The sequence below is a fragment of the Haliaeetus albicilla genome, chromosome 18, assembly GCF_947461875.1.
Source record: "Haliaeetus albicilla chromosome 18, bHalAlb1.1, whole genome shotgun sequence".
NCBI classification, from domain to species: domain Eukaryota; kingdom Metazoa; phylum Chordata; class Aves; order Accipitriformes; family Accipitridae; genus Haliaeetus; species Haliaeetus albicilla.
Genome location: NC_091500.1, coordinates 3,710,262 through 3,735,542, shown reverse-complemented (window position 1 = coordinate 3,735,542; position 25,281 = coordinate 3,710,262). Strand labels below are relative to the sequence as shown.

General features: G+C 48.8%; 1 protein-coding gene across 2 annotated transcripts in view; it reads right to left on the bottom strand.

Annotated features, from left to right (window-relative positions):
• Nucleotides 1-6,155: 6,155 nt before the first annotated feature.
• The window catches only part of BLK (BLK proto-oncogene, Src family tyrosine kinase), a 44,636-nt gene continuing 25,510 nt past the window's right edge, over nt 6,156-25,281 (bottom strand). For both annotated transcript variants that reach the window (XM_009923794.2, XM_069805559.1), the window contains exons 5-13: nt 24,330-24,428; nt 22,995-23,098; nt 16,256-16,405; nt 15,604-15,756; nt 14,496-14,675; nt 13,835-13,911; nt 9,975-10,125; nt 7,239-7,370; nt 6,156-6,866 (exon numbers count right to left, since the gene is read on the bottom strand). In XM_009923794.2, coding sequence (XP_009922096.1) covers nt 6,658-6,866; nt 7,239-7,370; nt 9,975-10,125; nt 13,835-13,911; nt 14,496-14,675; nt 15,604-15,756; nt 16,256-16,405; nt 22,995-23,098; nt 24,330-24,428 — 1,255 coding nt within the window. In that variant the 3' untranslated portion in view covers nt 6,156-6,657. The remainder of the gene's footprint in view (nt 6,867-7,238; nt 7,371-9,974; nt 10,126-13,834; nt 13,912-14,495; nt 14,676-15,603; nt 15,757-16,255; nt 16,406-22,994; nt 23,099-24,329; nt 24,429-25,281) is intronic.

The window sequence follows — 25,281 nt, the reverse complement described above, 5'->3', positions numbered from 1 at the left end:
TGGGACCAAATTTTGGTGCGTATGTTACAAAGGGAGAAGCTACGTGAGTGTTACTGCTGCATGGGGCAGGGGATGCTTTCCCGGGCTATGCACCAAGCTGGGACTGAGGTCCTGATTCCCTTTACCATCTGTGCCCTTTCCTGGTGAACCAGACATCGCACCACCAAGCATCCCCAACCCAGGACAGGGGACTGACCACAGCAAAACTCCCATCACCCTGCCACAGCTGCCTTTCTGCTATCTCCACCCTGTGGCTTCAGCCTGCCCTGGAAAAAAAGGAAAGAAAGATAAGAAGGTCAGGAAGAGGGATCAGGTGAGGACGAGTTAAATATAGATTTGAAAGGCTGGGGGAACTCTCTTGCTATCACAGAGACAATTATGGCCAGTAAAACGTCTGGCTTGGGTACAATAAGGGTGACATCTGGCATTCAGAGGATGGTGGTGGGAACTGGAGGCTCCAGGGAGATGCTTTTTCCTCCTGCTTTACTGGCCCAGATCTGGAGCTCAGGTTTAAGGCAGAGAGGGTGATCTGCCTGCAAGTCCTTTGCTTATGACAGCGAGGATGGCAAGCACAGCTCCCTCACCTCCAAGGGGAGTCAGAGCTGGGTCCCCTGACACCAGCTCCCAGGATCGTGAGAGGCCCAGAGAAGTTGGCTGTCCCTTCTCTCCGATGCTGAATAAGCTGCTAATTTTAACCGGGAGTGACCTTGAACAGATTGGCAGGGAAGGAAACTCTGGAGAAAGGCGGTCCTGAAGCAGCCTAGAAAAGGAGCACCCATGGCAGGTCACAGCCCGTCTCCAGTGGTGGGCAATTGCAGATGCCATGGGCAGAACAGGGGAAGAGCCCTGGGAGAGCAGAACAAGGAAATCAGCATTTTAGAGACTTTCCGAGCCAGGGATGGTGTGGTGACACCCGACACAAATCACTGAGGAATGGGCAACCATCCAGAAACACCTCCAGCCCTCCTGCCTGCAACCCAGAAGGACTGAAGGGAGTGTCTTTGACACATCCCACAAACCTCTCTGGAGCAGCCATGGGCCCTGAGTGCATAAAGAAAAATGCCCCCCTTGGGCCTCATTATTCATGGAGGGTTTTTCTGGCTGCTGGCAGAGATGGGATGTTGCACTGAGCGGCCGGTGGGGATGGAGAGGCCTTTCCTTGGCAGATTTGCTGGGCACTCTGTCTCTGCTCCACATCAGTAATGCATCTCTGCTCTCTGCCACCCATAAAGCCTGGCTGTGACACATGGCCGAACCTCTTCTTCGGTCAGGGATGGCCGCCCACACTTTTCAGACCCAACCTGGAGCTTCACCAGCCCTTGGGGATGAGCTGAACCAAGACTTCTTCTTGGAGAAGCAAGCCAGATGAAGCCTCCCTTGGCTGTAAGCACTAGGCTAGCTAGCTGCCTGGCCAGGGAGGGGGCCCTCCTGGCACAAAAAGTGGTCATTGTTCCCTTTGGTGGAGCAGCTTGGAGACCAGGGTTCAGGCTGGCAGGACATTGATGCCCTTGTTTGCTCTGCAGTATTTGCCAGGGGATATTTGCTCTGCTGTGTGTAGGTGGAGGTAAAACAGAGCCAGGTGAGGGGTCCTCACCACCTCCCTTCCCTGGGGGCCCTGCCTCACTTTTCGGTGGCAGCATGGCAAGCTCCAGGCTCCCTGTCCTGCATGGAGCCAGTGGGGACACTTGGATCCTCACTTTATCACCCTGGGAGAGGTCCTGAGCTCCTGGCACATGCCAGCGTGCACTGTTGGTGAGGCTGTGCCTGCCAATGCTGTTCTGCTCAGGACCAAATAAAAGCCTAGAATGGGATGGCTTTGAAAAAAGCTCATTTCCCAGAACATGATTTTGATACTTTGCTGCTTTGCTTTTGCTTTACACTAGCTGACCAAGCCCACCTCACAGCTCCAGGGACCAGCTGCAGCTTGTTAAAGTAGATGCAGACCTCTCCCTGCTGGGCAACCTCCTTCCCAAAAAGGGTACCAGCTCCCCCATTAGCCAGAGATCTGGAAATGTAATGGACTTTTCTTCTGTATCCCTGCCTTGGCTGAGTCCTGCACACACAGGGTTGCAGTGTGAGCCAGAGTCAGGCAGATCAGGGTGTTAATATAGCGTGGGGAGAAAGAAGAGGGTAAAGGAGCCTTACCTGAGGAGCCCTAGGTCTTTATCCCAAGGGTAGGGCCATGTGCTCCCTCCTTCTCCCTGCTCTTCTCTTCCATCTCAGCTAATCTTCTTGTCCTGCTCTGAGTTTAACTCAGCTTCCTAAAGACATTCAGGAAAGCCTATAGTGTATGCTATGCTTAACCTTTTATTAGACACTAGAAAATGCACATTGCTATGAAAGCCTAGGTTATGGGAAAAGCCTCAGCTGGAGCTCACACCATACTAGACATCACAGAAGCCTCCTGATTTCCCCAGTGCTGCTGCTCCCTGCAGCCCTGCCCTCTCACTGGTTTTCCTTTGCTCTCCCTCTCACTCCCACCTCTCTCCTCTGAGCATCTGCTGATTTTTCCATGCCTGTCTCACCCCCTGGCCCTGGCTCCGACTTCCCACATGCACTTTCTGCTTTGCTAAGATGTCACAGTGCACAGCTATTGCCTGGAGAAGGTTTTGCACTGCAGCAACGGGGATATTTCTACAGCTGCAAGGTGGAGGACTGAGAAATACCACAGAAACCTTCCCTCCAGAGCCTCAAACCACTTGCAAACACGGTGTTAATGCAGATGAACTCAACACCAACAGAGGACCAGACGTTATCTGCACAGATGAAATTTCAGGCAGAGGATGGGGATAAAGTGACAAGACCAAGGCTGCATGGGAAAGCAGTAGCAAAGACCGATAAAGGAGGTCTGGGTCTTTGTGTATGAGAATTGGAAAGACTATTCCAGTGGTCTTTGGAAAGACCACCTGGCACCTGGGGAAGAAATGAAAGGACTATCTTGCTTGTTATGCAAGATACATATGATTAGGTATCCCTTTTAATCCTTGCCTGGGCCACTCAGAGAGTTCATCCTCTGTCTATGGCAGGAATTGCCTCTTGTAAAACACCTTGCACAGCCCGATGCCTGCACAAAATAAACAACATGCTCTTCTTGGGTAGCCTCACAGGATCCTCGTAACTGAGCCGTTTGTGCGAATGATAGGGTCCCTGCTGCAGATCACTCAAGAATCGCAAACTGAATTTGAGAGCCTGGATCACTTTTACCACCTTTCTCTTGCTTTGAGACTCACCTGTGAGCCTCTGGCTGGAGCTCACCCATGGTGAAGAGACACCTCTTATGCTGCCAGGTAGGTATGGGGATGAAGGCCTCTTGCAGAGCTTGCTGGGACCATTGGAGACATCCTGGTCCCCTGGAGTACAGTTGCCTCCTGGGCTAGAGGTCGCAGGAGAGCGCATCCCACTTCTCACCTGGGTTTTTGACTGAAGTCCCTGATGTACATGTCCAGGGTGCAGACTGGAGTCCAGGTCTTTTTCTCTCCAGCTGAATGACCTCTGCTGTGGTGGAGCTGTGGGGTCCATTTCCCTGTGGTTTTGGTGGCTGTTGCATAAAACCATGGCTGCTCATGGAGCTCATAGTCTTCCTCCAGCCCCTGGAGAGACCTGAGTTTGTGGCACAGCCCCCAGCCCCGCTCCCCTAAGCAAAGGAAGAGTTGCTGGTGGCTTCTGCAGTGGCTTCATGGTGGAAGCACAAGTGACTGTGGAGCCAGGTGAGTGTTTACCCCACCCGTTTATCACAGGCATGACAGGGAACAAAATTCAACAAATGTTTGTGTAGCATGAGCAAAAAAGGCTATGGTGTCCAGTGCAGAGGAAGCACAGCTTACAGTCTCTTTGTTATGTTCACCCTGGGCTCAGCCATGTGTTGCTATTGGTATAAAAATATCCATTTCCTTTCTAAATCGAGCTACAATACCTGATCTTTGGCCCTGGGTGATAATGCAATGCACAAGTGCTTAGCAGACACCCTGTAACTCTTCTTCCTGGTTTGTTCCAGCAGAAATGATCCACAGTTTTCAGTTCAATAAAATATTTGCAGCTGAGGAGTCAAATATCTTTCATCTTTATTTATTTGCAGAACGTCATCTCAATAGAAATCTGCTAGTCCTGTATGAACTTCCTGGTATATGTAAAAGACCAAGCTGGAATTCAAGTAGGGGGAAAGACTGTTTCTTCAACTCCAGCATGATTATTGAATAAATTACTTCTTGTTTAAAATGGCCTTTGGATAGTTATAGCACATATAACTTGTCCCTTGGAACCCAGAAACAAGTGGACCAAGCCTGATTCATCTTAAATTAGCACTAGGACCTACCAGCACTGGGTTCATGGGGCCCAGGAACCAGGTTATGAAGATGGCGATGGGTGGATGAGGTTTGCTGATGATTTGATGAAGAGGTCTGTGTAACCGTGCCCACAAGCCCTGCTCCCCAGCTGTTCATGCTGAACTGGAGGATGACTTCTGATGGCTCACAGAAATGCTTGGGTGGAGATTTCATCTTCTTCCACAAGGAGCGAAGCTGCCCATGGGTCTGCTGTAGAAAGCAGTTGCAGATCAGGTATGTTACGGGTGGAATAAGAAAAGAGCTCTGAGATACCAGAGGTTGATTCACCTTCGGGTTTGGACACTTTGCAGGCGTGAAATCCCACCTCCTGGACACAAGTGTCTAATCCTTTTGCACACCCTGAGGTTTCCCATCCAGCTCCAGCTGCACTCATAGAGGGGCGCAGGTCTCCCATAGATGCCTGTTCACCAGCCCTGTGCAAACATCCTGGACACCCTAGGGTGTTTCCACTAGATCTAAGATTTCTGAGGTTGGATCATCTCATCCAGTTCCATTCCTCCTGTGTCTGGGACACTTGTTTACTGCTATTAAAGTCTCCTTTGCTCCTCAGGATGCAGGGAATGACATTTCCAAGCTGTGCAAACCAGCCATCTCCAGAGACTTTGGCCTCCTGTGAATGCTAAACCAATCCCTGTGTGCTCTTTCTCCCAGTTGTCAATCTGCAAAGGAGGCATAAACAGCAGTTGAAGCCAGGCAAAGTGCTGTTCATGTTGACAAGCAATGTTGTCCCATCAGGAACACCTGGGAAGTGATGCTGGCATCATGGTGGGGGATTTTGTCTCATCACAGGTGATGGACCTGGACATTATGGCACTGAAGATCAAGGCCTTGGACTGAATGTAGGTGCTGAAAGCCCAGTTGTCCCTACAGATTTGTTATGAATTTTCACACTCTTTTTTCCTTCTAGGCTCTCTTGCAGCAGTAGCATGCACAGGTAATTCTGTGTCACGGGTTGGTCAGGTATTTTTTCTGGCACACAGGGGTCATCTCTGCTGTTTGTTTCTCGTAGCATCCTTGTTACACTATGAGAAGAACCCCCTGCAGAAGGACTCAAAATCTGGTTCATTGGGTAGAAAACAGCAGACCAAGCACCTCACAGAGATGCTGCTCAGCATCATAACCTGAAGGTGAGTCCTCCAGGGTCCCAGCCTGGTGCTCATTCCTGGGGTCCTAAAACCCCTTTGGAGTGCCCCATCCATGCCTTCTTTCTTCGTCCTCCAATCCCCAATCCAGCGCAACTGCTGATCGGAGACCACCCTGCAGCCTAACGTGGACATTCCCACCGGAGCTGTGGGTCAGAGATGCACCAGAGAGCAGGGAAAGGGCATCAGAACCTTCCTGGTGCTCCTGGCACGGAGTGGGACCTGCTGTGTGTGGCTTGCATGATGCACCCATGCTGCTTCAGGAGCTTGTGCAGTGAAGAACTCAGCAAAGCAGGGAGGGTTTGGTTTTTTTTTTTTTGAGGTATTTTAATATATATATTTTTAATTCCCCCCCACACCAGCTGGGCGGCAGGAGCCACCAGATTTGCGGGGAAGGGGGGACATCTCGTGGCCACACCACGAACATCTTTCCAGGCTCCAGGACCGCCTGTCCCGGCCGTCGGCGGGGTCCACCCCGGGCATCCCCCCTTCCCTCCCCGGGGTACCACCCCAGCATCACCCCGCCCTGCCCGGGGACCCCCATGGCCTCTTTCCTTCTCCTCCGTGGGTTAGGGATGGGCATGGGAAGCACAGGGGCCCGTTCTCGCCCTTGACGCCCGAATAAAGAAATGGGAAATGGTCATATCCAGTTCTTTATTATTGACTCGGGGCAGAGGGGTGGCACCACCAGAGCTTGGGGACCTGGTGTGGCTCAAGGAGGTGCAGATAGGACACGTTGCCACCCCTGCCCGTGGCATGAAGGGGGTTGTAGTATTGCTGGCAGTGGCATCCGAAGGAGGGGAGAGATTGTGCACCCCCCCGTACCACCACCCCGGCCATGGCCCCTTCTTCCCAGGGCCGCAGTTGCAGGGCTGAGGGACTTTTATGTGTCCAGGTGGGTCACGAAGGAGTTTGCTGTCCTTCATGGCAGAGGCAATGTCTGCGAAGTGGGTACAGACCTCCCAGGCGGATGAGGAAGGAGCTGTGCCAGCTCTCAGCCACCGCTTTAGTCTCCACGATAACCCCAGAGCTGGCAGGATCCACCTCCCTCATGTCCCTCCTTGTTCCCCCTCTCCAAATGCATCGTGGTGGCACACAGGAGAAAGGGAAAGGCCATCGCCGGGTGGTGGCTTTCCTCCAGATCTATCCCCAGGTGCTGGTGGGACGGTGGCTTACTGCTGAGGCTCCGGCTCGTACTGCTTCTCCGTGGCGGTGTAAAAGTCCTCAAGGACTGACTGCAGGTACTCGAAGGTCGGACGCTCCTCGGGCTTGTTTCGCCAACATTTCAGGATGATATTGTAGAGTTCGCCGGGGCACATGTCCGGACAGGGCATGCGGTAGCCCCGCTCCAGGTTGCGAATCACCTCGGGGTTGGTCATCCCTGGAGGGAAACACAGCCCAACAGGAGTTATTCAGCACCCTGGGGGGTGAAACTCAGCGCTCCCAGTAGCTCGCACCCAGGCAGAGCTGGAGGGGCATGAGGGACTGTGATGCTGGGCCATATCTGGGAACCAGCCCTTCTTCAGGGTAGCGCTCCCTGCTCCATCCCTCTGTCCCCTCCCTGACTTCCCTCTATAGGTTTTGCCTAGCACAGGTAGAACTGAGGCTCGTGGGAGCCTAGGAAAGGAAACCCAGCGTGAAGATACAGGGTTGTGTGGGCACACATGTGCGCACTTGGACATATGCCTCCAAGAATAAAGCAGCACTAGATGAAGTCGATGCACGGTCATCCCGTATTCGCAGTGAGCTGTACCTGGATAAGGGATCCTGCCGTAGGTTATGATTTCTGTCAGGAGGATCCCGAAAGACCACACGTCAGATTTGATGGTGAAAACTCCAAAGTTAATGGCCTCCGGCGCCGTCCATTTGATCGGGAATTTGGCACCTGCCCGGAGAAAACAAAGGTAAATAGCACGTGGAGGTACAGCATCTCCCTCTGCTCCCACAGACATGGGCAAGCAGTTCCCCAAAACAGAGCCCTGGGTCCTGCGGCTGTTGACTGCATCAGGGGGCTGCAATGGGACTTACTGAATGAACTGTGGAGTTATGGAGGTAAGGCCAGAGGAGGGTAATTGCTGCCTATCTCCTGCTTTTATTAAAAGGTCGTTTCTACCTGGAATCTCTTTGCCTTTCCTGGTCCTATTTCCAATGCAATCCAGGCTATTTCATCTTCAAAGACTTTTTCACGTGTATACGCTTATAAACATCCACAGATACCGATAGACAGAGAATGAATGAAAAACGAAGTGAAAAAATATATTAAAAAAAATGAATAATGAAAAAACTTAATGCTGCTAATATGCATATTAAAAAACTCTAGGTAAACTATTTTACCAATGAAGTTAGAGGAATCTGCAGTCTTATAACACCTTTGCATCTCTTGTGTGTTAAGCACTGGGATCTCAGGAACGGAGCCAGGATTGGTAGCACGGATGGCGACCAGTGCCGTGCATGCCAAGGGCGGGATGCCGGGAGGGAGCAGTCCCTGCCGCAGCCCTTGGGCATCAAGCAGCTCTCGTCAGAGACCCATCGCTCTTCAGGTAGCAACCTGCTGTGGGTTTCTGTAGCCCAAACTATGTGTCTGTGCTATTCAAAGCCAATGCCTCGAGTAGCTTTGTTAGAGGACAACAGCAGGATTTTATTCTGTAAAAATCACGCACTGGAAGGGGGCTTTTTTTAGCAAAAGTGCATAAATGATACAGCAAATATAAATTCTCCAGTTCTTAAAGCTGCATATGTATACTAAAAGCAAAAGAAGTCCCATTTAATTTTTTTCCACCAAGTTCTTGTTTTGCACACTGCAGATAGCAATGACCATAAGATTGGAATTTCAATTTAGCTAAGGCCAAAAAATCCACCCCAAACTCCTTGACAAGTAGGAACTGAATGATGTTAAAGACTGCAGAGGAAACCACATTTTTATTTGCATATATCCTTTCAGGACTGAAAGCCCAAATGCAGTGTGTGAAATAAGTGCCTTTGTTCTTGCACATCACACTCTGACAAGTAGACTGACGAGGCTCGGAAATGCAATCTATGAAGTGAAAATTGTTCAAAGTAGATAGACGGGCAGTTGTTATTTCAGATTAAAGCTAGCTGGAAAAATGCTGATAGGAACTGTTTTCCACTAGAAATGTATCTCCTTTGGGTATGTTAACAGAATTATACTGATTTTTCACCAAAACTTCTCTTTAGGATAAAAACTGCCTTAAAAAATTGCAGCAATCTCACAGTACCCCTTCATGACACTTCACAAATTACATTTGCAAGCTTTTAGTGCTTTGAAATAGTTTTGCATGTTGGAATGGGTATAATTTGTATCATAAAGTACTCTGGGACAGCAAACTGAAAGAAAAGTTTCCTATCTTATCAGAAAAAAAAAAAAATCTATTCAACTTCCTTTCCACGGAGTATTTCTTATAGGGGATTTTAGCTTCGTGCCAACTCCAGAAGGGGACAGATTTCCAAAATTTGAAAGTTTTCTGGTAAGTGCTACTTATGCCGGACTTAATTGTTTTATTTCAATCATTTCTGCTTGTTTCCCTGATGCTCTTTAAAGTCTCTCTGCAATCTGAATGACAAGATCTCATAACTGACCTCAGAGTCAGAGGTCAGTACAGAGAAAGCACAGAGAAAAAGCTGCTGCCAGAGAAATTTGACTTAACTCTGACATCAAATGGCTGTAGACAGAACTCTGTACCAGCCAAACCAGTTGTCACCGCTCATGTCCATGCTCTCCCGTCCACCCCCAGTTCAGATACTCAGTCCCAGCAAGGGGCTTGGCTTTGCAAGTGGAATCATAAGGAGATTGAACATTAACATGGGAAATATTTGGTTTTGTATGCCTTGGTTGGTTGGTTGGTTTGGTTTAGATGCTCAAGGTACTCTGTTCTCGTGAGAAACACCTGCCAAGCTGCAAACCCTCTCCCATGTTTTGTAAGTTGTCCCTCTTTATGGAAAGATTACCCTGATCTCGTCTGGGTTCAGTTTGCCTGGGACATCTGGAAACTGCCTTTAGGTCCAGATTTGTGGCTCCTGCTCCCCTGTGCAGTGCGATGACTGAGTTACACTGCTATTTCCTTCCCTTTGGACTGACTCAGTGTGAACACATAGGCACAGGCAGCAGGTTTCATTAGTAGGGGTCAAATTTCTCCAGCAACACAACCCGAGACTTAGCAGGACTCTCCCAAACAGTGCCAAAAGACTTTTTTCCCATTTCCCTCCGCAAACCTCACTTGCTCTCTGCTGTCCCCAAGAGCTGCTGCCTCTCCTAGGACGCGATATTTGGTTTTCTTGCTTGCTCTGCCTGCTGCCTGGGTGCTGACAACGGCAGCGGTGGGGACTCTGGCCTCGTGCCATCAGCAGCGGTGCCCTGCGCCTGGTCCCAGCCCAAGCCCTCGGACATCCCCTATCTTGGCACGTCTGCACGGCGGGAGGATTAGAGATAAGGCAAATGTGTTGGTGAGGCAATGCTGGGAACGACACCCACCTTCTTGTGCCAAGTATTCGTTCTCGATGATCCTGGCCAGGCCAAAATCAGCAATTTTGCAGCAGAGCGTCTCCGAGACGAGAATGTTGGCAGCTCTCAAGTCACGGTGGATGGAGTTCATGCGCTCGATGTACGCCATTCCCTCTGCCACCTAGGAGAGGAGGAAGAGTCCGTCTTCATCAGTCACCTCCCCATGACAGCAAATTATCTTGGCTGCATCTTACCCACCTTTACAAAAGCACAGCATGCGTTTAGGTTGCTCACATGCCTCCATGTGCATGGACATCCATACATGCTCCATGGACGGATGGACGGACAGACAGACAGATCAACAGACAGATACATACATACATACATAAATAGATATTGCCCATGTATTTCTGCATATGTTCAGCTCTACCAGCATACACTCGGCCACCAAAAGCTTTAAGCGGACAAGTCAAGCAGAACAGAAACATCACTCTCTGTTTTGCTCAGAAGTTACAGTCATGAGTTGTGTCTGCAGCGAGATGCAGAAAGTTGAAGCAAACCTGAAACCACATCACTGGATTCCCAGTTTCTGCCACAAGACCATCCTCTCCAGTTGGGATTTTAATCACAAACACTCCAGATTAAATATGTGAATTAAAAAAAGAAAAAACCCTCAAAGAACTCATCCGTCCCTCAGTCACAGTAGCAAAGTCCAGATCTAGGAGGACAACTAGATGTTTTTCAGCAACCTCCTCTGTTCTCCCTCACTGATCTGCTTTGGGATGGGGAGACCCCTGGAGATCCCTCCACAAAAAAACTGAGACTGATGTTTTCTTTCCCTGTGCTGGATGCAGACTAGGACCCAGGACACAATACACTTCTCCCCTCTGATACTTACGGGGTGCATTAGAGTGAAAGACCCAGGTATCCATAGAAATATGACTGGGATAGGGAGTATGGCCCTGGATAAATCCCTCACCCTGGGCAAGCGCTGCCTTCTTCAACCATGGCCAAACTTTACTTTGGGAGGTTCTTGCTCCCAAGGTCATCTTGCAACGTTTAGCTCCTTGGAGCAGGGAGCAGCCCCGGTGTGTGACAAGCCTCTGTAAATGACGGCCGCAATCTTTTATTGCTGGGAGATACAGGAAAAAGAGATTGCGAAGTTGCTCTATCAGTCAAGTCTCAGATTAGGCATTTATCAGGAGGGTGAATGGATGCATGCAACCCCTGCTAATAATGGTTAGTACCTATTAAAGCTTTTATGCGCCTGTGGGTGAGGGCAGAGCAATTTTCCACTCCATACAGATTCGCATCAGCATCTCAACTTACATGTGGTTTTAAACAGGATACTAACACATACTTTCCAGTGCTGCATTTCTAACCTGTGTCAACACCCCTTCAGCGCAAGTGCTGTTTGCTGCAGTGGAAAATGGAAGAACTGATGTAATTTCCTGTCCTGATGTTAATGAGATAGTACCCGGCGATGGGCCCGTTCCAGCCCAGCGTGCTTTCGAGTATGTACCCTCGAGAATGACCACAGGATCAAGCGCATCAGACCTGAGATTTCTAATTTTAACTCCGACGGATGCTATTGGATCCCAAATTGCACTCCAGAGGGTTGGGTGCCTGTTGGGTCGTGATGTCATCCTGACACCGCAGATGAACAGATTGCAAAATAGCTCAAGAGACAGCAATTTTCCTCCTCCTCCTCCTCCCGGAGCTACCCAGTGAGTGTTTGAATCCCTGCCCTGGGGAGGTGGTGCCGGGGTGGGAGGGGGAAGGAGGAAAGCTGTCCTTCTGACTGACGCCCATGCCTTGAGGGATGGGCAAAATCCTTCCAACCCCAGGTGCTGTCGGTGGATTCTCTGCATAATTACATTTTTGGGGTGAGGGGGGTTGGTGTGTGTGCAGCTATCCTGGTCCTGGAAGCTGTGCCCGGTGCAGAATGCTGCAAAGAGCGTGGAGGGATGGGAGAGGGATGTGCAGGGTGGGGGAGTGCGTCCAGGTGTCCATGGAGAGGTGAGGTCTAAGGGCAATTGCTCAACCCTAGTGATGATGCCCACTGTGAGCACTATTTGACCATTGTAGTGGACAGGTTTCTGGCCAGCTCAGGCCATGCCACGCGATCACATTCAAGGCTTCAACCCTGAACTCGGAGAGGAGATTTGGGTGCACGAGGTAGCCCTGGGATGGGTTTCTCCCAGGGGTTCCTGCAGCCAGTGTCTTGTCAGAACTGTATCACCCTCATGCCTGGGACAGACAAGATCGCTGACTTCTCCCTAGATACTTCCACACACCTGCCTGGGAATGCTTCGTTATTCCACGTGCTCAATGCAAGTTATAATGTTGTGTTAAATAAATGCATGAGTATTCATAGCTTCTGCTGTCCCTGCCTCAAAGCTGTGTATCATGTTGGCCAACAGCTTTGCTCTGGGTCACCTCCGAGACTATAGCTGAGTGCAGATTGCTCTGGCTACGGCACTTTCCTCTCGCATAGACATGCATCAAGCCAGTTTCTGCAGTAATGCTCTCACCAAACCCAAGGGCTCAGATGAATTTGGACCATTCTGCTTATCATCAGGAATTTAAAACAAACAAGAGGCTATAACTTTCAAGAGAAGGAATGAAAGAATCAAAAGAAAGGGAGGGAAGTGAGGAGGTAAAGAGAGAAGGAGGGAAGGAAGTAAGAAGAAATTAAGGGAAAGTTACTAAACAGGGAGGCTGCAGTTGGCCCCATAACCTCCCACAGACAGCAAAGATAAAGCTGCAGGTATGAAGATTTATCAGTAGTGAAGAGGGAAGGCACTGAAACATGTTGCTCTGCACCCTTCACAGGGGTGCAGAGGAAAATAGAAATGACAGATGGGGACACTGCTTTAAAGTATTTAAATATTTTCATCCTGGTTAAAGCAGGAAGGAAAGTCTTTTGTTATCATATAACAAATATTAAGATTCTCCAGTTTTTAATACATTATAAAATAACTCTGTATGATAGCTGGAACCAAGTGGCCAGCCTTTACACGTTGTTTGCTCAGGCTCACTTTGACCCAGAAAGGCTGAGTGATCTTACAGGTAAATCCCAGACCTGCACATCAAAACAGTTGTATTCAGCCATGACATTGATGCTTCATGGTTTTTTCCCCAATATTTCTAAAATTGGCCTAATTCCACTCTGGGCAAGCCAAACTCTGTCAACAGCTGGCTAGGACTGAGCTGGAGTGACTTTGCCAATGTCATCCTTCAGGTACAACTTGTTGCCAAGATGCTGCCACTCTGGTTGCAGTTTCCCTAACTTTGACCTGTTTGAGTTTAGATGCACTTCTGGACTAAAATGTCATAGTGCAGCTGCAACTATTAACAGTTATTGACTGGGGATGCTTAGAGGGAAACAACCCTACAAAGATAAAAGTTTGTTCTCATAAGAGGCAATATTCACAGATTTGAGGGTTAGAACATCCTTTATGCCTAATTATCAGAAGGGAAGAACTGCTGAAAGCCAGCCTGTCTCTACATTGCAAGTCTCTTTGTTAAGCTTTTTCTTCCTTTTGAAAAAAAGAGAAACAAACTTATTTCCTGCTCAGCAAGCCAGAAAAACAAAACAAAACAAAACAGAACAAAACAAAACAAACCCCAAACCCAAAAAACCAACTCCATTTCTCCAGCACTGCACTAAGTTCCCCAGAGGCGGTCCCAAGGACAGCAGAGCATTGCTGAGCTGACATGCACATCAACACGAGAGGGCTGAGAGAGAAACCCTAAGAGAGCACACCAGGAGGTGCTGTTTTTCTCCATGAAAGCGACTCTGTGACAGACTTCAGACTCGCAAGAATTTCACTGAGGCAATAACAAATCATGGTCTTGAGTCTGTTTCCCAGAGGCTGTTCACTAACCTGAGCTGACATATCAATGAGTTTGGGGAGATTCAGTTGGCTTCCTTCTTCTGTCTTCAAGTAATCCAGCAAACACCCTGCAAAAGAGGAGAGGCTGCTGTAACTCTTCTGAGTAAGTCTATACATTTGCTTGCCCTGGTGCTCCTTGGTATATATGCAACAAATTTTCCTGCATCCTAGAGAAAATCCGAGGAACCCCAATGGCTGTCTGCTGGAGCATCTTCCATTAGGTAAGTTCCCAAACACAGCCCATTTCTGCTTTCTATTTTGCACAGACCTTTTGCAAACTGCTGGGCATTCATCACCCAAAGCCTTATAGACAAGAGGGGCAAAAGAAAGGACAATTTCACCTTGAGGGGAGTAAAAATCTGAAACAAACTTCCAGCAGGAACAGTGGAGATGAGAATTTTAAATACTCTTCAAATGGAGCATCCCCATCTTGTGAAGTAGCTTTTGAAATATGAGGCAACAAGAGGCAGGATTTCATCACCCATAAAGTCCCTTCCAGTACTAGAAACAAACTTCTGCATCACTTAGTCCTTCTGCTTTCAGATTTGGTACAATGCTCTCCTCTCCACCCCCATTATGCATGGGAGTACCAGCCAGCTCATTGACCTGATTTTGCAGAAACCAAACAAAAAAGCTCCATGAGGTTCTTTACCATTGGCCATATACTCTGTCACAATATAGATTGGCTGCTTTGTGACTACTGCATATAGCCGGACCAGTTTGTTATGCTGGAGCCTCTTCATCAAGTTTGCTTCTGCCAAGAAGGCATCAGGATCCATGCTGCCCTCCTTCATGGTCTTCACAGCCACCTTGATGTTGTTCTTGTAGTAGCCTGTGGAGAGATTATGATGCATTGAGGAATTTTGGCCTCTACGGGCTCTATCAGGCCATGCAATAAGGAGCAGAAGAGCCTGTGGATCAGGGAGCAGAAAACCACAGCAACAGCTTTCAATCTCTCAGAAAGAAATGCGTGGTATATCTCAGTGCCAGTGGGCTCTGAGCAACTAGCAGGTATGAGAGGAGAAGGGAGAGACATGGCACAACTGTCAATCCATGTGTCTTCATTAGGGATCATCCCTGCTCTAGATGGCGGACACCCATGCAATGAGCCCATCCTCACAGAGTCCTTCAAGCCCTGCAAGTCTGTTTCTAGGTGAAACCCCTGGGGCCTCTCACCAGCTGGGTTCTCAAATAATCCAAATGCCATCAAAAAGCCAGGACTCTGCAGTCAGGATGTCGACTCAGTCTGGTCCTGTCCACAATCTCAATTGCCAAGGCAACAACCAACCACAAAGAGGACAGCGAAGGAAGCTGAGCTCACCCCACTTCCTCTCCCACCGATTAGCAGTGGGCAGGAAGGCATGAGGGATTCAGATCTGGGTTATAAAGTGGAGCAGGGAAGCAGAAAAAGTGGGATAGTGTCACCCAGGCACCCTGCTGTGTGTAACTTAGCATCCTACGGCCATGCCCAGGATTCCCGGGAAGAATGAGAGCATGTCTCAGAAGGTGAGTATATAGTTACTTCGACACCTATCACGTGTATCTAGCCTGTGAAACCCATGCTCAACCACTGATCTGTGCAAACACAACTTGTCTGCTCTTTCCCAGGAATATGACATCTACTGCTGTGTGTGTACTCATAAATACGTATTCATACTTTAGGATCCCCTTGCCCAGACTAGTCTTGTCTTAGGGAAAGAGGGCTTTCTGTCTCCTCTGTTTATGTATTTCTTTCCTGGAATGGTGGGAATTATACTTACCCATCCACACTTCCCCAAACTGCCCACTGCCAAGTTTCTTCACAAGCTTCAGAGACTCCCGTGGGATCTCCCATTCGTCCTGTGCCCAGGGTCTCTGGGGAACCAGGGATATGCAGGGAGCTGTGAGTCGCTGGCACAGGCCATCTCCTTTCTCTGTACGAGGATGAAGCACAGGACAGTTCAATGGGATGGCAGAGCTAACCTCCTCCTCCATCTACACATGCCAGGAAAAAGTCAACCCATGGGAAACCTCCACAACCACACAAATGTTTCAGCCACAGAGATCAAGGCACCCAGAATGGACTCAATGAAAGAAAAAAGCTCAAAGGGAGCCATAGAGGAGAAAATTCTCCTGCCCAGCTAGTCCAAAGCCTGCTTCCCAAGCATCCCTCTGGCATATCCCTTCAGCATTCATCTCTTTCCTTTCCTGATGGGAGACACTCCCTGGTTATAGGGCTGTGGGCAGAGCTCACCCTCTCAATGCCCCAGGATGAAAAACAAGACATGGATGCCCAAGTTCTGTTTGTAGGAGCACACCTGGCTCATGAGAGTGGATGGAGTGGTGGTAGTGGCTAGTAAGCCTGTCCTCCCTCTGTCCACATGCCCACCTTCTGCTAGGAGACAAACCCATTAGGGAAGGCAAACAACTTACGGCTGTAATGATGGATTAGCTCTGGCAGGCTGGAGAAAGTCATCCTGGGGGAGATGTAATACCCCCCGCCGTCTAAGGAGCGGATCCTGTAGTGTTTGATGATGTCCCCATGAGCAGAGTCGCTGTCTCTCACGGACAAGGAATAGGCACCTGGAGAATGAGCAGAAGAAGGAACCGTGAGGACAAGCAGCACCCTACTCAGGGACCAGCTACCTCCTCTTTCCTTGGCTGCCTACAGCTGCAGACATCTCTCCCAGCCCTTGCTGACGCTTTCTCAGGGCAAGTCCCACCAGGCTGCAAAACTACAAACTTCCCCCTCTCCAAGGCAAGTGGAGAGGATAAAGGTTCATCAGAGCTTAACTGGGCCTGTCGAGGCTTTGTTGAGTAAGACTTGCCTGTGCCATGACCAACAGCCCCAAGGAAGCAATATGGCAATCAATAACACATCTCCAGCCAGAGCACTCATACTCTCCTTAGGTCACGATGGTCTTGCTACAGCTCCATAACTCCCATCTGAGCTCTGTCTACCCCATCCCCTCATCTGGATGAAACAAGTGACTGCAGTCTCACCAGTCTGTAGAAACACAGGACTGAAAGGGAGCTGAACCACCCTGCCAGCACAACCAGAATTTCAGTTAGTGGGATAGATAAGGTCAAGAGATACCTGTCCCTTCTCAGCATTATCCAAGGTCCCCGTGTCCCTGTTATTCCCTATAACCCTTGTGCCAAGGTCAGTGGTTCAGCTGGGAGGTACGGAAGGAGGGATAGAAGGGGGATTCAGGAGAATTGCCTTGTTCAGCCACAAACTTGTGACTGTGGCTAAACCATATCTAGAGATTCACATCTAGATTCACGTGCCTTTTGACCTCGAGGGTGCTACTCAATGATCTACCACTCCAACCTGCTATTCTCTCCTTATAAGGAGTTTATAATCTAAACCATAGAGTTGTTTTTTGGAGCACAAACCCATCACTAGATGTTGCTACAGAGCAGCAACTTCCAGCCCATGTCAGTGTAAATTTCAATACAGCTTAGAAATGTTTTTTCTCCCTTTGTCTGGATCATATTTCCGGAGTAAGTTGTTACAAGCCTGCTGGGCTGTTAAAAGTCTAATACGTCACCCGGGTTGATAGGCTGCCTTTTTTAATGTTTGAAAAGGCAAGGCTAAATGTGTTAAAAAGTATGTATCTGTCATGTAGGATCATAAGCAGAAGTGGGGCCTTCTGCAGTGACTCTGAAACCCTAATTCTGCACGCGAGGGGAAAGTTTACTAACATAACGCTCACCGGCTGGTGTTTCTCCATCGCAGCACCAGCAGTTCCCTACACTGTGGCTGGAAACCATTTGTGTTTTTAAGAAGTAACAGAAGAAAACCACCTCTGTGGATATTTGCTCTGTTGCAGTGATTATAAGTCTCTACAAGCAGAATTTGGGAGAGTCTAACATTTTTCTGAGTGCTAGCAGTAGTTTCAGGGGGACTCCCTTTCTGCAGAGACTAGACTATGAGATACAGTGGCATAATATTCACGGAAGACCTGCTGGTTTAAATGCAGAGCTAGCAAACCTCAGGATTGGAAGCACACAGTGTGAACATGGTGGGCTCCTTCTCAACAGAGAATGCTCTTCTGATACCCTTTCCTTCACCGTGAGTGTCAGGCAGAAGACAGACTGAGAAGCCCTTTTGGCTCTTGCAATCCTGCAGCTGAACATCTGAGAAACAGCCCTGAAGCATCTTGAATGGGGCAACAAAAAACTTGAGGGAAGGGAAAGGAATGGCTCATTTTTGCCGTCCATGTCTCAGTGACCAAAGGCCACCACACAGCTAAGGGTGTCTCTCCTAGGGAGTGATCTTTGGTTTGTGGTGGATGCAGAGAGGTGTTGCTAGGGCTTGTGTCCACGGTGCTCAGCACAAGTCCTGCTAGAGTTGATCAGCCACATTTACACTCCCTAGCACTTGGCCCCAGACCTCCTCTGGCCCCTCTGTGGTACCTATGTGGCCCTAAGTTGTGAATAATAATGATAATAATGACAATGATAATGATGATAATAATAATAATAATAATAATATTGTTGTTGTTGTTGTTGTTGAAGATGATGATGTTGTTTTAATTTCAAAGTGATGGAAATAATGTGCAAGCCAGGCTGCAGCCCATCAGAGTTGGGCTCATATGGCACAAGTCCAAGAGGGTGCTTTGCACGCCGGGAACGTGGCTTAGGGTACGTGTGGGATTTTTAACAACGCAAGGCCTGCTAAAGGAAAGAGCCAAACATGGTGTGAACCCAGCTGTACTGACGACAGACAGTGTTGCAGAAGGGAGCGCAGGAATTAATGACTACCATGTGTGCAAGTGGGTTCCTGGGGGCTGAGAGCCAGCAGAGAAGAGGAGACCTGACCTGTTTGTTAGTGTGGTTGCACCCAAAATGCCTGCTCTCCTGCAGGACCTCCTCTCCAGACCCCGCTGACCCTTTAAACCCCCCTGCATCTTTCAAACCAGTGATGCTCAGCATGCAGTGGTGGCAGGGGCTCTGGGCAGCCTCCAGACCAATCTATCAGCTGCCTACGACCCGTCTTAATACTTATCCTGCCATTAGAGCTAATGATGGTATTTCACCCCAAGTCAGATTTTAGTGTGCCGGAGTGAGTGTTGTAGAGCTTTCCCTGTCATCTGCCGTGGCTGGTTACTGTTCCCTTGGGAGCTGCAGTGTAAAGGCAAAGCACTAGGGCTGAAAAGCTTCAATTCTCTCTTCTCTCAGTGGCAGCAGCAAATGAAAAATGTTAAGTGGAGCCAGACAGATGGCAGGACTCCTAATCTCCCCCAATGATAGCCAGGATGGCTGAAAGGAGTTCTTGCTCCTCAGCCACAAGGGACATTCACCTGTCCTACAGTCCTGCATCACATCCCAGCACAGAGCTGGGCTGACACACGGAGGTCCACACCTGCACTCAACACCAGTTCAGAGCAATGTGAGCACAACCAAATCTTGCCCTGGGCAGCTCGGGGTGTCAGACCCTCCTGTTCTGGGTCTGGGATCCCCAAACCATCCTACAAGGGCTCTCAGGTCCTTTCTGTTCGAAGGGTGGCAAGTTTTGTATGGGAAAGAGCAACAGAAGACATGAAGGGTGGGATTCAACTTCACATCATACTTGGGACTGTTTCAGTCACCTAAACATGGGTGTCTGGTACCGCTTGAGATGCTCTGGGACATCTACATGGGCTTGGCAGGTATGGTGCAAAACCATACCTTCTGGTGGAGCACCTGGAGGGGAGTTTAGGACATCCAGGTTTTGGCAACCGAATCAAGCCCCGTTGGCTGCAGTGGGAGCTCAGGCAACTGCCACGTACAATATCTACATTTTGATGCCTGCATCTCAGGCTGAGTCCCATCACATGTGGCATCTCCTGTTCCTACAGGTCTCATCAGGCTCTTAACTCCTTCCCGACGGGAAACCCGGGAACTCAGCTGGATAAGGCGGCTGGGCTCTGCGAGGTCCCTCCTGCCGGGAGCACAGCCGCAGCAGTCTTGCTGCGAGCCAGGAGTTCGTGACTCGGCACAGCTGTGTGATTGAGTTCCTGCAGGTTTCAGAATGATTATTACTTCAGGGAGGATTTGTTTATTTCCAGCAGCTTCACCAAGGCTAGCTCTCCGCCGATGATTGTACTGCTGGACTGCTTCCCACACCATCTTGACAAGGACCCATCTTCCTGGGATGTTGAATCTGCTTTTCACGGCCTTTCCACAATGTTGGCTGAAAGCGAAGCCCCCATGTTTGCAGAGTTTCTGTGTCTTTAACCATGAGTGAAATGAGACTCTGCTTAGGATGAGCTGCGAATCGGTGCTGCTCTTAGGCAGGGTGTAGAATGTGTCCTACTGTGGCTGAGACAACCCAAAATGAGATAACCACCCTCCGGTGCATGCAGCTACGGGGGCTACTATCCTTAGCTTGACTCAGTGCTTGGCCCTAAAGGTCAAATGTTGCTGATGATGTACAAAGTGAATGAAAACATATGTCATGGAGGAGGAAAACAGGAAGAACCTGTGGGGTTTGAAGGGCAGGATTAATTCCATGACGTTGCTCTGGACATCTCATGATGGGTCACAGGGTCCTTTAAATTAGCAAATTCAGCTCCACAGCACATTTGGAGATGCGGGGATTTCTCTTTTCCCTTTCTCTTTAGAGAGGAGGAAGCTTGGTTAAGACAGATCAAAAGATGTCACCATGGCCATTCAGATAGTGTAAGGATATTCAGGTAGAAGCTGATTGCTTAGGATCATTCAGACGATGAGGTGCTTGAAGGAATAGCAGCCATATTTTAAGACAGAAAACTAAATATCAGAAAAGGCACAGGTGAGACTCACATTTCAGTACAGAAGCTGATCTCTCACCATTTGGGACTAAATGGGACTTTCATGGAGTGGAACACGCCACATCTGCTAATGCAGAATATCACACACCTCCAGCTAAGTTTGCTTCTAAACAGCAGAGACAGGGCATTAAAGATTTCGTCTAGCCTGGTTATTTCTCCTTGAATCTCAGGACTCCACCACCTCTGTCCAAGCCCTGTGTGACCTAGACCCACTCACCCTCCAGAGAATTGCCGGGAATTGTTTCACCCTGTGTTTGCAGCTCATGGCTAGCAGAAGTAAGGGACAACTGTAGGGAAAGGTCTGATCCCATCCATGTGTGCCACCTGGAGATGCCACAAAGACTAGGATCATGTGTGGACAGAGGACCTCAGTCCTTCCCAGTCCTTCAGATACAATGCACGAGTGTCTGCACAGCACGTGTGTTGCTCCTGACTCTTCCTGGGTGCAATGCACAATCATGCCAGCTACCGAAATATCTCAGCAAAAAAAGGGGAGAGTGGGAAGGGGATAAATGGAAGAGCAGCATGTAGTGACTAGTCCAAGCCTGATCATCTCAAAAGTGCCACAAAGGTAGCAGGGAAAAAAATATACAAGCAGAACAAGAGACTTGCAAAGCGAAATGCTTAGAAACAAGTCTCTTCAATGTTTCCTGACCTGAATGTTCCCTAAAAATTCTGAAAACTGCAAAACCTCATGGAAAGCAGCCCTCCTACTTGGCATCAGCTCAGCAGGGGCATGTGGAGGTGAGCCCAGGCATGGGGCAGGGGGGAAAGTCAAAGTAGGGTGCTATAAAGCTGACACAGCACCCCTGCCTGATGGCTGAGGGAGAGTGCTACAGGAAGATGAGCATCTTGTTGCCCCACTTAGCAGACTAGATATCACACCAGTTCAAGTCCAGTGCTCCAGTTTTACTCTATTTGTCAAATCCTGCTGGTGGAGGTGGCTGAAATGGTCAGGTCTGCAACTCAGCCAGGGCTCAGACTACATCTGTGCGTAAACTACACCATGCCAGAACCTGCTTCCTCGTCCTGGGGTCACATCCACACCATGAAACTCTCTCAGCTTCCGAAACCAGGTGACTGCACTCAAATTAACTATTGGGAATGGTGCCTGGTTGATGCCAGGGTAAAACCTGTGCAGAGACTGTGTGGATGACCCAGCTGTCACATCCAGGCTCTGGCACTATTTAATTTACTGGTAATGATGTAGCCATGGAGGAAGGGACAGATGCTGCCTTGGAGACCTCCCATGTGAATGGGGGTAAACAGAGACAAGAAAGGGAGAAGAAGCTACAGTAGGCAAGAATTGTAAAATGGAGGATCAGTCTATCTGTTCGCACTCTTACTGTTTGGTCAGGGCCTTGTAGAAGCATTTGGGAAGCAAATCAAGGAAAAGAAGGTCCCATGGATGGATGTTCCAAGTCTCTAGTGATCTACTAGGAAGACACAAACCACCTTTTCCCATGTGGCAAGGAAAGACTTTTACATCCATTTCACGGGAAAGAAACCAAAGCACAGCAAGACTAAAGTACTTTCCTGAACTACTGTAAGGAGCTGATTCAGAGCAGAACCATGGGACCACCATAGAGCATCATTTCCTCCATGCTGTAAACACACCTGCTGATCCAGAGGATGCAAAGAGAGAAAAGTAGTAAAGAAACAACATGACATCCCATGGGACAACCTAAGCTAACTTCTAGACTGTCAAATTAACAGCACAAAACAAAGAAGTTGCAATTACATGGTTAAGTATTATAGTTAATAACTATATCCACTGCCTGAGAGAAGTAACCACAATGCTCTGCCCTTTCCATCCTCATTGGGTCATGTCTTCAAAAGCCAGACATGTTCATAGGGAAGGAAAGTGGATGAAGTCAACCTTTCCTGCTCATCAGTCTCCTTCCAAAAGTCCTGGTTTACATCAATTCCCCCTGCTGCAGACTATCAGGAAAAACATGTTTCCTCTGGGAAAATGTTCCACCAAAAGATTTTTTCCAAAATTCTGCGAGTTTCTGCTGTGAGCAGGAGAAATGCTTCTTCAAGAGTGAGTAGAAGTGTCTCCATTTGTCAACAAAGTAACATTTCCTCAGGGAGAAAAGGAAAAGAAAACCCCTACATGTTGTTTTGGAAAGTCTTTTCTCCTTATCTGTGTTCCTGCATCTCTGCCACGAACTATAGTGACAAGAATCACCCTTACCACAGCCTGAACTACACATACAAGTAGCACCATGATCAAATCTTTGCCCTCCAAATTCCCAGCTCACTTCTACAGCCCTGCTGAGCCTAGCAAGCGCTATTTTGCCCAGCCAGGTCTGAAGGTTTTTCCAAGCCGTGGCAATAACGAGGAGTTCCCCTTGTTCTGTGTATCTCACCTTTGCTGGTTTCACTCTCTCGGACAAGGAAAGAGCCGACTTTGTTACCAGAAGACAACAGCAGCCGTTCAGCATCTTTTCTGCTCAGAGTTTTAAAATACCACCTGGGAGACAGAAAAGGCAAAATCGTTGCTTGAAAAGGAAAAGCTCTAAAAAAAATAAAATTCTTTCCAGTTAGTTCATTTTCTTTTTTACCATTACACTCTGAAACTGAGGGTTATTTTTATCAGCAAATAGTTTTTTATCTGCTGGAAAGTGGCAGTAATAGACTGTTTTCAGTAGATTAACACCAGATTTCAGTCACTTTGGGCTTGTTTCACAGCTTAGCAATTCAGCCAGAGCGGAGAGTAGATGGTTTGTGCAGTACTCCGTACACGAGAGAAGTACAAGCTCAGCCAGAGCACAGCCTGTGAGGCACACAGGGACCCACGGCTCACCTGGCAAGCGAGTGAGCCCTGAGCAGTACCCAGGCAGGCTGTGTATAAAGCAGATACGTGGGCTGGAGGCCGAGTGTAGGGTGCCCATAGCCGTTTAAATGTACCTTTCGGATACAAAGAGCGTTTATATCTCAACCACATTTCTGCGCGCTGTTAAATATTTGCTGGATTCAATGATGGTTGTGTCCCTCCAAGAGGAGGTTGCAAGCGGGGCTGATCATTTATAGCTGAATGCCATAGAGGAGAATAAGTCATGGAAACAATTTCTTCTGCTGCTTGTATTATAGGCATAATAAACCCTTTTGGCTCCAGTCTTTCTTACCATCTTCTTTGCAGGGAGCCAAACACAAAGACTGCAGCTGGGCTAATGAAATAAACAGCACCAGGCTGTGGGTCTGGGCACTGGCACTCAGTTGTCTGCCCTGTTAAATCGTTGGCGTGGTCTCTGGCACATCCGAGACCTGGATCAGTGCACCCTTCCCAAGTGATCCCCAGCCCCAGTTTGCATATGGACACTGTCTTGGAGGCTGGGAAGGTTTAACACTATGCGTGTGGGTGGACTGGGCCAGAGAGCCCAGAGGACGGTCCCTGGCACTGCTGATTTACCATAACCTTTATGTTCTTTCCCCCAAAATCCTTGTCTTCCATGGTGGGTGCAATCAATGGGACGGGAGTCTTTGCCCACTTTCCCTGTAGCAACCTCATCCTCCCTGCTCCGCACCCACACGGTGCTTAAAACTTCTGAACTTTTGGGCGGCGTTGCTGGGGATGATGAAAGACCTCTTGCCATCCAGCCCAGCAGTGACATCTTCCTGCTGGCAGGTAAAGCTGTCCCCGTAGCTCGTCGAGAGACAGGGCACTGCATCAGTGTTCACCATTCATAAGCCTACACACTTACTTTTCTTCTTCCAAACTGTCTACTTGTGCAACGAAGTTACTGGGGATGTAGCCTTTCCTCCCGCTGCTGAGGGATTTTGCCAGCCACCAGTCACCCTCACTGCAAAGCAAGCAGAAGAGAAAGCGTGAGTGCGCAGAGGAGGTTTCATGACAAACTAAAGCTGCAGGTACGGCATGGTTTCTGGGTTTTTTTGAGCACTGCAAATAGATCAGCACTCCTTAATCAACTCTATAGGTCCCTCTCAATTTCCTAGTACCACCACCAGGCTGAAGGCTGCTGGTCTTTCAGGGACTTCTGGAGGTGACAATCTCTTTCCATGAATGCAGAGGAAGCGCAGTGACCACAGACCGAAACCTCTGCTCCGCGCCCCAAGTGAGAGGACAGAAATCGGGGTCACCGTGGGTTCATTTTGCCCTTTGCATAGGGACACTGGACCTCCTCCTTTCCGGTCCTTCCTTTGTCTGCCAGACACTGCTTTGCTCTCCCACCACTGACTCAGCCACCCAGGCATGACCAAAAGCCATCCCCACCCAGCAGCCTCCCCTGCGCCATGGGTCCCAGCCCATGGCACCTGGGTGAGAAATGTCACCTCTGGAGGCCACCTCATAGAGAGGTCAAGGGTGGAGCAGACTTATAAAGCCAAATGACATGGGGACCCAAGCCCACCTCTGCCCTGTTACGGACTTTTCTCTCGTGAGTTTGAGAAGAAGGTGAAATGAAACCACGCACCTCTCTGGCTCGATTCTGTCCTTTCCTCTGACTACACCCAACCCACATCCTTTGCAAAAGCATGATCAGCACAAAATATGAAACAGGAGCTAGGTTATTGTTGTTATTTATGCTATTCCTGCGCCCACACACACCGGCAGTGAAGAAGGTCCCAGTAGTAGCCAGGGAGGGACACTACTCAACCCCGAAGTACCTGTAACCCATGGAAGTGTCATCTTCCTCA